This window comes from Solea senegalensis, linkage group LG1, assembly GCF_019176455.1.
Source record: "Solea senegalensis isolate Sse05_10M linkage group LG1, IFAPA_SoseM_1, whole genome shotgun sequence".
NCBI lineage: Eukaryota > Metazoa > Chordata > Actinopteri > Pleuronectiformes > Soleidae > Solea > Solea senegalensis.
The window spans coordinates 6,528,404-6,540,584 of NC_058021.1; the positions used below are offsets into that span (position 1 = coordinate 6,528,404).

The 12,181-nt window shown below is 40.9% G+C and overlaps 1 protein-coding gene across 1 annotated transcript in view; it reads left to right on the plus strand.

Moving 5' to 3' along the window:
- LOC122775956 (pinopsin-like) overlaps window positions 1-12,181 on the plus strand; it is a 43,383-nt gene continuing 31,202 nt past the window's right edge. The window contains exons 1-2 of the mRNA XM_044036222.1: window positions 1-163; window positions 8,112-8,440. Of these exons, the coding sequence (XP_043892157.1) occupies window positions 1-163; window positions 8,112-8,440 (492 nt within the window). The remainder of the gene's footprint in view (window positions 164-8,111; window positions 8,441-12,181) is intronic.

Below are 12,181 nucleotides of genomic sequence, written 5' to 3' on the forward strand. Positions count from 1 at the left end.
ATGCTGCGCTCCCCCATCAACCTGCTGCTGATGAACATTTCCATCAGCGACCTGCTGGTGTGCGTATTGGGCACTCCGTTCAGCTTCGCGGCCAGCACGCAGGGACGGTGGCTCATTGGAAAAGCGGGGTGCGTTTGGTACGGCTTCGCCAACTCCCTGTTTGGTGAGTAAACATGTGGCATGTCCGTGTGGTGTGATGTTCACAGGACGAGTAGTTTGGGTATTTTTTATGGCACGTTTGTAGACCGCGGTGTTTGTTGGACTGGGTGTGATGAACGCTGCGCTGCGCTACGATGAGTGTGAAGTAAAGGTGCATATAGAGAAGCGTGCATGTTGTGACGGTGCGTCTTAACTTAAATCGGCATTAATCTTCAAATCTGACAGATGAATTCTATGTTCACATGAGCAGTGGTTTTGCTTTGTGTCTGTTTTTCCATGCGTGAGATCATCCTGCAGCCTGCAGTCACGACAGAGTGCACATACATGTTGTACAGTGTGAGGTCTTGCAAGAAAGTGCAGATTTCCTAATCTATGAATACTGTGGAGGCTCCATGACAGGCGAGACTTTAAATGATGCGCATGTTAGAGAAGCCAGCAGGTTTAATTACCCATTAATTACGAGTTGTAAAGAAAACATTTGTTTTTTTGTGTTATTTGTAGGCTAGATCTTGGTGTTGGTACTAATGTGACTGATGAATCACATGCATTTCATGACATCACGCCGCAGCCTGTGGTTATTCAGAGAAGCCTCCCCTCGCAGATGCTCGGACATTTGTTTAAATGTCATTAGACTCTCTGAAAACACGTCACGCATGGGTTGTCAGCAGGTGTTTTAGATGCAGAGAGTGCAGCACTCCGTTCAATGGCCGCTAAACGCTCGTTTAGCTCAGTGTGAGTGGCCGTAGCCTGCAGGCAAGTGCAGCTTCATCACTGGACTAACCCACGCGTGTGTGTGTGTGTGCGCGCTGCTGTGCTGCAGGGACACGCAGTCTCAGTCCATGAGCAGGCGATGATAGGAGCGCCAACAGCAACTGTAGCAGAATAATATCACCCGAGGGACATAGGTAATAAGAAGGCAGAGTATAGACGCTGGTGTCCCTTGGCTCAGGAGTGCTGATACAAAGGAAATGGGTCACAATGATGTAGCTGAGAAATAAGGGACACACTCACTCACCTGGATTTCGGCCACACTGACAGGCTGAGCTCTAAAAATAAAAGAAGTTTAGTTATCAGTTTTGGAGAGACTACAGATGCTGTATACAATACTTTCAATTAGGGCTTTGTACGAAACTAACAGGACAGTTGTGTATTAGTGTGTACAGTTGCATTCAGATGCATGATGCAGGTGCAGGATTAAATTCGGTGACAATAAAAGTTGACAAAATGATTAGAAAATCATCAATACTATGAATGAGGTGGTGGAATTTAAAGGTGCAGAGAGTGCCAGACTCACTGATGAGTTGTAGTATAGGGTTCCAGCGATGAAGAGCTACACAGCCAAAAAAGCTCTGGACACCACGAGGGATAAGAGGGCAGGAGGATCGAGCAAGGAGGCTGGAGGGCGAAAGATCAGAGAGTATGAGTAGGTGTGAGGTTGGAGGAGTTCTGGAGATACTACTGTAGGTTATGGAAAGCCGTGAAAGTAAGAAGGAGACTTTTGTAATGACGCAGTGTTTGACAGGGAGCCAGTGTAGGAGCTGGAGGACAAGGGTGACATGCAGCTGCTGACAATGATTCTTTAAAAATGACCCATTCACACATATACAGCAACTTCTCTATTACACATATGTCATATCCATTCACATGCAGTAATGTGGAGTTTGCAGGGACACATCAGCATGCAGGACTCCTCGAGGAGCAAGTGATCAAACCCCACAGCAGGGCAGTGAGCTGATCCGCAGTTGCCTCTCAGAAAGTATTAAGAGAATGTCACATGCTGTCAATACACTCGAGTGGTGATCCATGTGCGGATTTGCAGCAAAATCTAATCATTTCTTCCTTCCAGTCCTTCCATAACCTACATTCCCAGAAATGTAATGAAAATACAGCCAATACTTTACGTGTTATGCTGCTCACAAATGTACAAACATGGCCAAAAAAAGAAGAGGTCATATTTTATTGGAACAAAGAAAAGGCTTTGGTGAATAAGGTAAATGGAAGAATTTATATATCCCTGTCTCAGGCTCACCTGCAATACCTCCAAAGCCCACCAGTGGGTTGTGTCCGACACTTAACAGTAAATGAATTTAGTTTGATACCGGATTGAAAAGGAGACTCATTTTTGCATCAAACATGAAAGAGGCTTCTTTCGCTCACGACTTCTGCCTCACGCTTGATTTAAGGTCCCAGTTTCACTAATTACTTTAAAAGCTTTTCAAGCCATTCAGACAACCTTTGAAGACCAGCATGAATGAGATATTGGCCTCTGAAAACATCCATTTCTTATCTCCCTGACATTAGCACAATGACATTTATGCTGCTCCGTTAAGCTGTCCAATCAAAGTGCACATGTTATTAAAGAATGTTTTGCAGTGTATGTTTTCAAATCGGACAGGACAAGAGCTGCAGTTTGTATTAAAGCAATTCCAAATGTCAAAAACTGACTTTATACGTTTAAAATCAGAGCAGGAGACGGTCTTCACACAATATGGAATCAATCAGTATGCCTCGAATATAAAATTCTGTAGCTTGCGTCTTTGTTGCTACATAAACTCTCATCATCTACTGTCAGTCCGTAAGTCATGTTTGAATAATTTATGTTTTCGTTACTTTGCTGCTCTGTTTCCGGCAATAAACCTTCCATCAATGAATCATTGTCACTGAATTTCATGGTCAGTTTACGTATAAACAAAACCAGACGTAAGCTACAAAAAAGACCTGAAGTTAATTAGCCTTGACAATGTGTTAACAGGATTTAAAAGATGATTCAAATGTGCCAGCAACAGCTGACCACTTTCTGGTGAAATTTACCTAATTATATTAGAACATTAGGACTTGTAATATAATATAATATACTTACTTATAATAATAAATAAAGATTCTAGGTATTCGTCCTGAGCCACCTACATAAGATTTAGTTGTGTTCTGTCACTGTGTTGTTTTTAGTCTTGTTGAGGTTACATTTTGTCTATTTTGTCCTTTTTTTTTTGTATTTGTATGTACATTGGGTATCTCCTCGTCATGGTTTTGCATTTATTTCTACTCATGTGGTGTCCCCCTCAATCTACATCTTTTTATGGCTGTTTTGCATTTCTTTGCCTTTCATTGTGCACCTGTCTCTACTGCTTGTATGCTTTTTTGCATCTCTGTATGGTCCTTCTGTCCCTCTTTGTTGTCATTGTGTACCTCTTAAGGATTGTGTGCGAGGATTGTGAATATATTTATTTTGGTGACATTAGCAGGTAAAGCCCATGGGACGGCCTGACTCACTGAGTCCGTGGCTGTGAAATCTATCCATGCAACAGATATTAACACATGCACATACACTCACAAGCCACTTCCTTAGGTACACCTGATGAATGAAATGATAACATATCTAATCAGCCAAACACATGGCAGCAATTCAATGTATTCATGACAATTAAATGTTGACAAAACAATATATATATAAAAAAAACAGATTCCCTGGTCCATGGAGTCTCAACATCTGTGTCAACAAAGCTCAAATAATCTCAAACTGCTTTTTCGAACAATGAGGAGTCAATTGGCCTCCACAGTCACCAGATCTCAATCCAATAATAGTCTTCAGCAAAAGCACCAAGCCATCACGTCAATACAGAGAAATATGCCCACCTTGTTGAATCTATCGCACAAAGAGTTGAGGCGGCTCCAACCCGGTACTAACAAGGTATACTCGAAAAAGAGAGGGTTTTTTCTCCTGTTTCCTTTATCACTAGACAACGTGTTCCTTTCTTACACCTACTACTAAACATTTCACCAAGTACGCTCAAATTAAACTAAACTTAATTTGACTTTCCCCCGAACAGCCTTGGTCACACTTTTAAACTAAAAAAAGAGCCTTCAGCACTATGCTTAGTTTAGAGCTTACTTAAGTTTTAATACATTTTCCAAAGCAGGGCTACTTACTTTCACTCATATAGTAAAGTACAGAGCCTCGCATGCTTATCAGTATCTGGGTGAACTCGTGGTGTATGAAACAGAGTTTTGATGCTGAGACAAGTGCCTGAACAGTGACATCCACAAGGAGCCAATTTATTAAAATCTCTGACAGGACTTCAGATTTTACAAGCTAAAACATTACATGAAGATAAAGTGTAAGGTGTGTGCGTGTGTGTGCGTGTTGGCTTACAGGCATCATTAGAGTGCCTATTGGTTGTGGATGAGTAACTCCTCAACAGGCCCATAAAAACAGAGCGTAAGAAAGAGCGGAGGAGGGTCAGGGAAAGGAAAAGAAGATGAACTTCTTTCATTCCGATGAATAATGGCATGTGCAGCTTTTGACACAGTGTGTCTGAATAAAAAAAAGGAAATCCTTGTTAAGCTTCTCTATAAGATCATTGTTACTTTCAATGAGAGAGCATCACTGTCAGTGACAAAAGACATTCTTAGCCTGGTGTAAGATATTGTATCCTGGTCCCTCTTCACATCGATTTCCACTCCTCTGTTTTTAGCCTATATGAAATCTAAGATTTCTGATTGACTGAACAATAAGATCTGTATAGATATGCGTGTGCTCACATCTACAAACTCACTTTGTAGAAGACTTCCTTTTACCTCCTGGCACCAATTGTACAGCTTTATCCCTCTCGCCTTTTTGAATTTCTCTCTCTGTGCCTGCTCCTTTATTGTCTTCCATTATACTGCAGTGGAAGAGGAGAGAATATTTTAGTTGACACCACCTCTGTGTGTCCCTGCATACTACTGGCTGCCTTCTGCCCACAGTCGCTGGATAAACCCTCTGTATAATGAAGTGCCCTCCTTCATGTACGTGCACACACACACACACACACATGCACACACACCTGACTACACATATAGATGATGACGTACAGATGTATAGAAGAGAAAAATGCATATATACATGTGCAGCACCTGGCCAGCAAGATGCTAATTTGTCTCGATGGTGAGGAAAGACGTCCCAGCAGGGAGGAGAAAACAGGAGAACAATGTGGCTCTGCCATAAAGGTCAGAGAGAGTGAGCCACCTAATTGAGCTGGAGTCATAAATAGTGAAGGAAAGGTCTCTTAAAGGAGCAACAAAGATATATTCAGTGATAAGGTGTCTGGTTTAAATTTGTGCATTAGAGGGAATCATACTTTAATGCCACCCAGACGCTTGGTACCTAATGAAAGTCTTGTCTTTTGTTGAGGATTATGGACATCACAGTATTTCTCTACTGCAGTGGTGACCGAGGGGGGGGGAGAAAAGAGTATGATGGGATTTATAGAACAAACAAAGCTTTACACCATTCTGTGTTTTTCATTCCAACGGTCTTTTCCTGGATACACAGAGTGATAGCAATACTAAGCCAGATACTTTCAAACAGACAAATAACACAATGAAAGTCAGGGAACACAACACAGCAGCAAACAAAGATGCTTCTCCCCCTTGATTTAAAATGTTATTACATCATAACACCTTTCATTTTTTCAAATACTAGATTGAACTGCTGCGTTTGATCTTGCCTGAAGTCTAGAGGATAGGTGAAGAGGGATGTTTAATTTCAGTTGTGTTCCAGAGCTCTGTGGTTCTCCTTTCACAATTACACCAGACTGGCTTGAATAAAGATTTCCTACACGTTACCAGAGACAGAACAGTGGGAATGTGATGGGATTTGCAAACAATAACTGATCAATTATGATAAACCTCAACAGTTTTGAAGAGCCTGAGGCCAGAGGATTGCTATCCCGTGTTTCATAAACAAGACACTTGTCAGTATTTAGAGCCATGGGGGCAACTAATAATTAGTTTTAGCAAGTCTGAGAAACTGTGATTCTATTTGGCTAATCGTGCAATTTTGGGTTCACCATGTACACCTCCACTGAAGGACCACAGAAGCTTTTGCGGTATCATTATTTGCCTTCTATTTTGTCTATCTGTTATTTCAGCTATCAGGTAATCAGTATGTGACTGTGTTATACAAATCAATAATTAATCAATTAGTTTTTGTTCACATACCAAATACATTCATTTCACTGATGGCATCAGCCAATCCACCTGTTGTGAGACCACAGTGAAATGAAATCATCATATAATTGTACAGAATACAAACAGTTTGCTGTAACAGTGTGTAATATTGCACAACAGAGCTAATACAATCCTGAGGGTGAAGCAGTATGTGCAGGAAAAGCAGCATCATAACAATATCTGGGGGCACATGCAAGCAGCAAAAGCAGCCAGCGCAGCGCGGTCAATAAAATGTACTCTCACCGGCCATTTTATTCAATACATCTGTTCAACTCCCAGTTATTACAAGTATCGCAGCACATGGCAACAACTCGGTTGCATATCAATGCAGCCATATGTACACCCATCTCTGGTGTTACAAGAGAATGGCCTGAAAAAGAGTTAGATGGGCTACACTCAAGGACCAAACCAGGTGCCACTTTATTAGCCGTCCCGTGTACCTAATAAAATGGCTGAGGGTACATATACGCAATAACATGCAGAAGCAAAAAATGTTTTCTAACTCGTTCCAATGCTTTACTTTAATACTTCATCCACCCAAATTAAAATCAATGGGCATGAAGGTCGGTCTTGTGGATTACGATGCCTTTAAAAACATAAAAAGGACATAAAGGCACATGAACACTGAGATTTACTCTCCTGCTGCTCTGTCTCGGACTTAATTGTGAATCTAAATCTGTACGTGCCCGTGTATGTGTACGTATGTTCACAGCGCTTCCAAAAATCTGAGTAAGCTTCTTTAAATCCCGTCTCTTGCAATTCATTGCATGGATTCTGTCAAGCTGAGATACTACAGGGAGTGCAGATTTACAGCAGCACACACAGTATCTGCTGCAGACCCAGGCATGCTGTCTGAAATATGATACTTCCATGTTCAGTCCAGGTGTTTTTATTATTATTATGTGGGTCATTTCACGCGAGAATTTTTTTTTTGTAAAATTATAACCCTACCTTTTTCTACCATGAGGTATACTTTTGATTTGAGCGAAGTCTGTGTGGATTTATATCATTTATTATTATATTATATTATTATATGTTAATGCACCGTAGATTAACATTTAGGCAGATTCAGTCTGAATTTGATGGCCTCATTAAGTGTGATGTACAGTAGTCAGAATGTCGAGGGGCAGAACAAATCCACACATCAACTTTATGGTGTTACATCTCGCTCATGTACTACACACACACACACACTGGCAGGTTTATTAGGTTCGCCCGTTTTTATTGCCTGTCAACATAAATATTTAATAAGCCAATCCCATGGCAACAAATCAGGGCATTTAGTCATATATACACAGTGAAGATGACCTGCTGAAGTTCAAACTGAGCATCAGAATGGGAAAGAAAGGTGATTTCAGTGAATTTGAATGTGGAAGCTGGTCTGAGTATTTAAAAAAAAATGCTCATTTAATAGGATTTCCTCATACAGTATTGTTCATCTCTAGGGTTTACAGAGAAGAGTCCAAAAAACAGCAAACAGCAGTTCTTTGGTCAAAACAGGCCCTATGTTCACACCATCTTCATTACTACTAATATTGATATTTCTGTCCACCCTGGAAGAAGGATCCCTCCTCTGTGGCTCTTCATGAGGTTTCTCCCGGGTTTTTGTCGAGTGTTTCCTCACTGGCTGTGAGGGTCTAAGGACAGAGGGTCTAAGGACAGAGGGTGTCACTTGCTGTACTGACTGTTAAAGCCCTTTGAGGCATTTTTAGTGATGTTGGCCTATATAAATAATATTGACTTGATTTGACTTGTTGATGCCAGAGGAGATTGTGTAGACTGGTTTGAAATAATAGGAAGGCAACAGTGACCCAATACATCAAACCTTTGAACAGATGGGCTACAACAGCAGAAGACCACACTGGGTGATACCCCTGCTGTCTTGTGTGTCCTGTCTACGTTTAAGTGGTTTCTGCAGGCTTCACCTGAACATATTCCCTTTCTTTACTTTTTTATTACTGCAGGTATCGTGTCCCTCATCTCCCTGGCTGTCCTCTCTTATGAGCGCTACACCACCATGGTGGTCCCTGCTGAGGCGGACCCCTCCAACTACCGTAAGATCTGCCTTGGCATCATCCTTTCCTGGGTGTACTCCCTCATCTGGACCATGCCACCACTCTTAGGTTGGAGTCACTATGGTCCCGAAGGTCCCGGGACCACATGCTCTGTAAACTGGATGGCCAGGACAGCGAATAACATCTCTTACATCATCTGCCTCTTTGTCTTCTGCCTCATTATTCCATTCCTGGTGATCGTGTTCTGCTATGGGAAGCTGCTGTGTGCCATCAGGCAGGTAAGTCAATGGGGAAATGGGGATGACATCCATTAAAACTGCAGTATTTGCACAAAACAGTCTGGTTCCACCATCAACACTGTACATGCACCTGGGTTATTCCAAATTGAAACCACAATTTTTCAAAAACTTTTTCTTGACACTCTAGATTGTCAGTGTGGGTAGCAGCTCATATACTGTATGTTATCATGAAGTCAGCAAACACTGATGAAGAATATACATCATGTGGCTATATAAAGGAGAATATATTTATTGCAGGGAGAAGATTTCTGCTGTAAAGAACTTCTACCCTAGAAGCAATGCACACATTGTAAATGTAAATTTCAGCACATTATCTTCATTATCATTTTACAGACCAAAGCATTTCTGTTTTGGTCCACTCACAGCTCTCAACAACTGCGTACAGAGGAAAGCTCTACACAAATCTACATTTCTGTCAAAACCTCCATTGAATGTTTTTGCAAACATGTGTAATGGGCAATCACAATAATTAGCCGTCATTATCACGTCTACCTCAGTCCTCAGCTGACGGCTTTTTACAAGTTTTTTATTAAGAAACAACGACATGTCCACAAACTGTGTTTGTAGTGCTTTGTAGTGACCCGATTTGCGTTTTGCACAACTAGAATAGGGTTAGTATTTCTGAGAAAGTGCTTGCCAACCTCACTAAAGTGCAGCGTGAAAGCAAACTCGGACCGGCTAAATGTTGCAACCCCCAATTGAACCGAGTTCCCGATCGAGTCTAGCGGACTATCAGGTGTGAAACCATGAATGTTCACAACTGCAAATGCCTGCTGATCTCCGTAATAGCAGCAATATGCAGTAAAAGAAGGCTAGACTTAAAAAAAAAAAAAGATGCAACCAATGCATCCAACACTGTCCCATCTGCTGTCTCATCAAAGTGTCCTCTTCAAGTCAGTGTTAGGTTGGTTGGATTGGCCTCTTTATTAATGTGCCGTTGTGCAAGGTTTTCGTCCTCTTTCTTTGTTTTTTTTTTCATCCCTTTCTTTCACTTGGCCACTTTTCTTTTACTGCCTCGTCCACACTATCTTTTTCCCGTCTTCCCTCATCAGCAGAAACACACAGTTCTTTGTCCAGATGAAAGGTGAGGGTGAGGAAAAGTGCTTCACTCCTTCGCTCTTTGTCTTCATACTGCTTTGCCGTTGTTACTCTCCTGAAACTCTCTCATGTACCTATTATATATTATGTTTCTTAACTTCTAATGTTTAACTAAATGCTTATGTTCAGTAGTCAGGTCAGGCTGGATATGAAAAGCTGCAAAAGATCTAAGTAGGTCAGCAAGTTGTCTATTAAAAGTTAAAAGAGTCACCCGCCCTTTTCTAATGTGATGATCATTTGGGCAATCCACATGGGGTTTGATCCGAGGTGGTCTGACATGTTTCATCTGAGACCAAATATCAGAGGAAGATGGTGTGAAGAGTGTGTGTGTGTGTGTGTGTGTGTGTGTAGGAGATTGAGTCACCGTCAAACCTCTCTGTGAAATAACTGGCATATTTCAGTGTGCATGACATGAATAAGTGTTTCTTAATTGGTTAAATTATACTTGACTCACTGTTTATAGAAATTCTTCCTGAAGAAAAAGTCATGGAGGAATACACACCGTAAAAGAGATGACAGGCAGACGGACACATGGGCAGAACTGGTCCGTTGATTGCTTTCAGATGCTTCTTCACGTCTGTCAGTGTTGTCACCTCTTTTTATTGCACCGTTATGGCAAATTGAAGTCTCTTTCGGTGCCGAGGACAGACTCTGTGAGAGGTGAGTTCGTCTCTTTGCGAGCACTTGAATCAGAGAAGATCTCATAACAGGTACATGCTCAAAGGTTTCATTTTCCATTATTGGCTTCGGGCCTGGTGTCACTTTCTCAACCATGTTGACAGATTACATATCGAGATCGCTATGGGGTAAATACACAGGATCAGGCAGTGTCATCGACCTTTGTAAAAATAATATTCTTAACCACCCTTATGACCATCATGATAATCAGGCTGTCTGGATTTATTTTGATTTTATGGCTGTGAGTGTTCAATGAGTCAGTGCTTCTTTCTGCCCCTTTTTCCGGGATTCACTTTCGATATCTGGCCGTTATTCAACCGTTTAGGAATTGCGGTACTGAGAAGCTGACGCCACAAACGCGCTGGTGAATCTTGTCTGTGATTGGACGCTCGTTCCATGGAAGTTCTGAAGGCTACCGTGATAAGTATATGGGCGCAAAGCTCTATTTCTCTGCTCTCTGGTATCCATCAATCCGTCTTCTACCGCTTTATCCACCCTGGACAGATCGCCAGACCATAGTTTTTTCCACAAACAGCCTAGGAGCTACAGTTATGAGAATTTGAGAATTTAAATCACCTGCGTTGTGTCATGTCATCTGGTTTTCAAACTGCGTATGTTTTACTGCAACACTTAAACAGTAATGTTATTATTAGTAAATCTTCCCATTGCTGTACAGAGAATGTCGTCTCACATGTTATAACTCACAACCAGTGTTAACAGGAAACAGCTGTTTTTAAGGGATTTAAACTGAGAATAAATTCAATCGTATAGTTGTTGTTTTTTTATTTCCTTTAACTTTACAATTTGTTTCTATGAAGAGGTCAATTATTATATTGATGTGGAAAATGATCCAAGTTCTTGAATCAAAATAAAAACCAAAATAAATAAATATTATATTTGTACACTCAGCACCATACTGAGTCTACCAGTGGATGATGTATGTGTTATAAATACGAGCGTCTTGCCCTGATAACCACACAGGAAAGTCACAAAACAATTTAGGCACATACATTATCTGCCAGTTTATATGTACTGTGGGGCACAGTGGTTACAACTCTGCAAAAAGCAAAGTCATTCCTCAAAGCCAAATCAATCATTATCAATATAAATCCAGATCGTCCATCCTACTCAAAGATACAGAATGTGCACCAAGTGGATCTACTTTGAAATATTGGGTAATTGAGGTCATTGCTGCAAATTATTATGATCCTTTTTCAGCAGAAATGCAGCATGCTCTTCAATAATGCTCTGTTTTCACGCTGATGTATTACAAACCACAAGAAAATAACCACAAAAGCAGTTTTCATTCAATTCTAGTTGCAGAAATGCCTCACTAAGCATTTCACCCTCTTTAGTGTGTCCTTGTATTCTTTCAGCTCTGAGTTGTACATATTTGGGAACCAGTGGATCTCATATAACCTCCGGCAAGTTTCCATGGCAACTGTCTTCTTAGTTGTCCTTTGACCAAGAAAAGTGTGCAACACTAACTGGAATGGAAAGTTGTTGGACTACAGGGAGCATGCACAGCTGCTGCAGATTCAAACTGGACATAATATGATTTGTTATTCAAACTATTTAGTTCATCAAAGGTGTCATATGATGCAGCATTTCATGTTTTGGTGCTTGGACAGTGACATGGATCCATGACAACTCCGTGTAAAAAGACTCTTGTTCTGACCAGGTCGCCCACCCGGCTCTTCCTGCTGCAAAGGAGGAGCAAATAAACCAAAGAATATTCACATTTAATGAGCTGAAACCGGAAAACATTTTTGTTTGTAAAAAAAAACAACCAAAACATCCTGATTAATCAAAATAGTTTGTTTTTTTAGTACTTGATTAATCATTGCAGCGATTTTTATCTGCCCTCTGCTCTAACTTATAATAAAAATAATAATAATAAACCAATTTATATGTATTTATGGTGGCTATACAAAGCTTAAAATG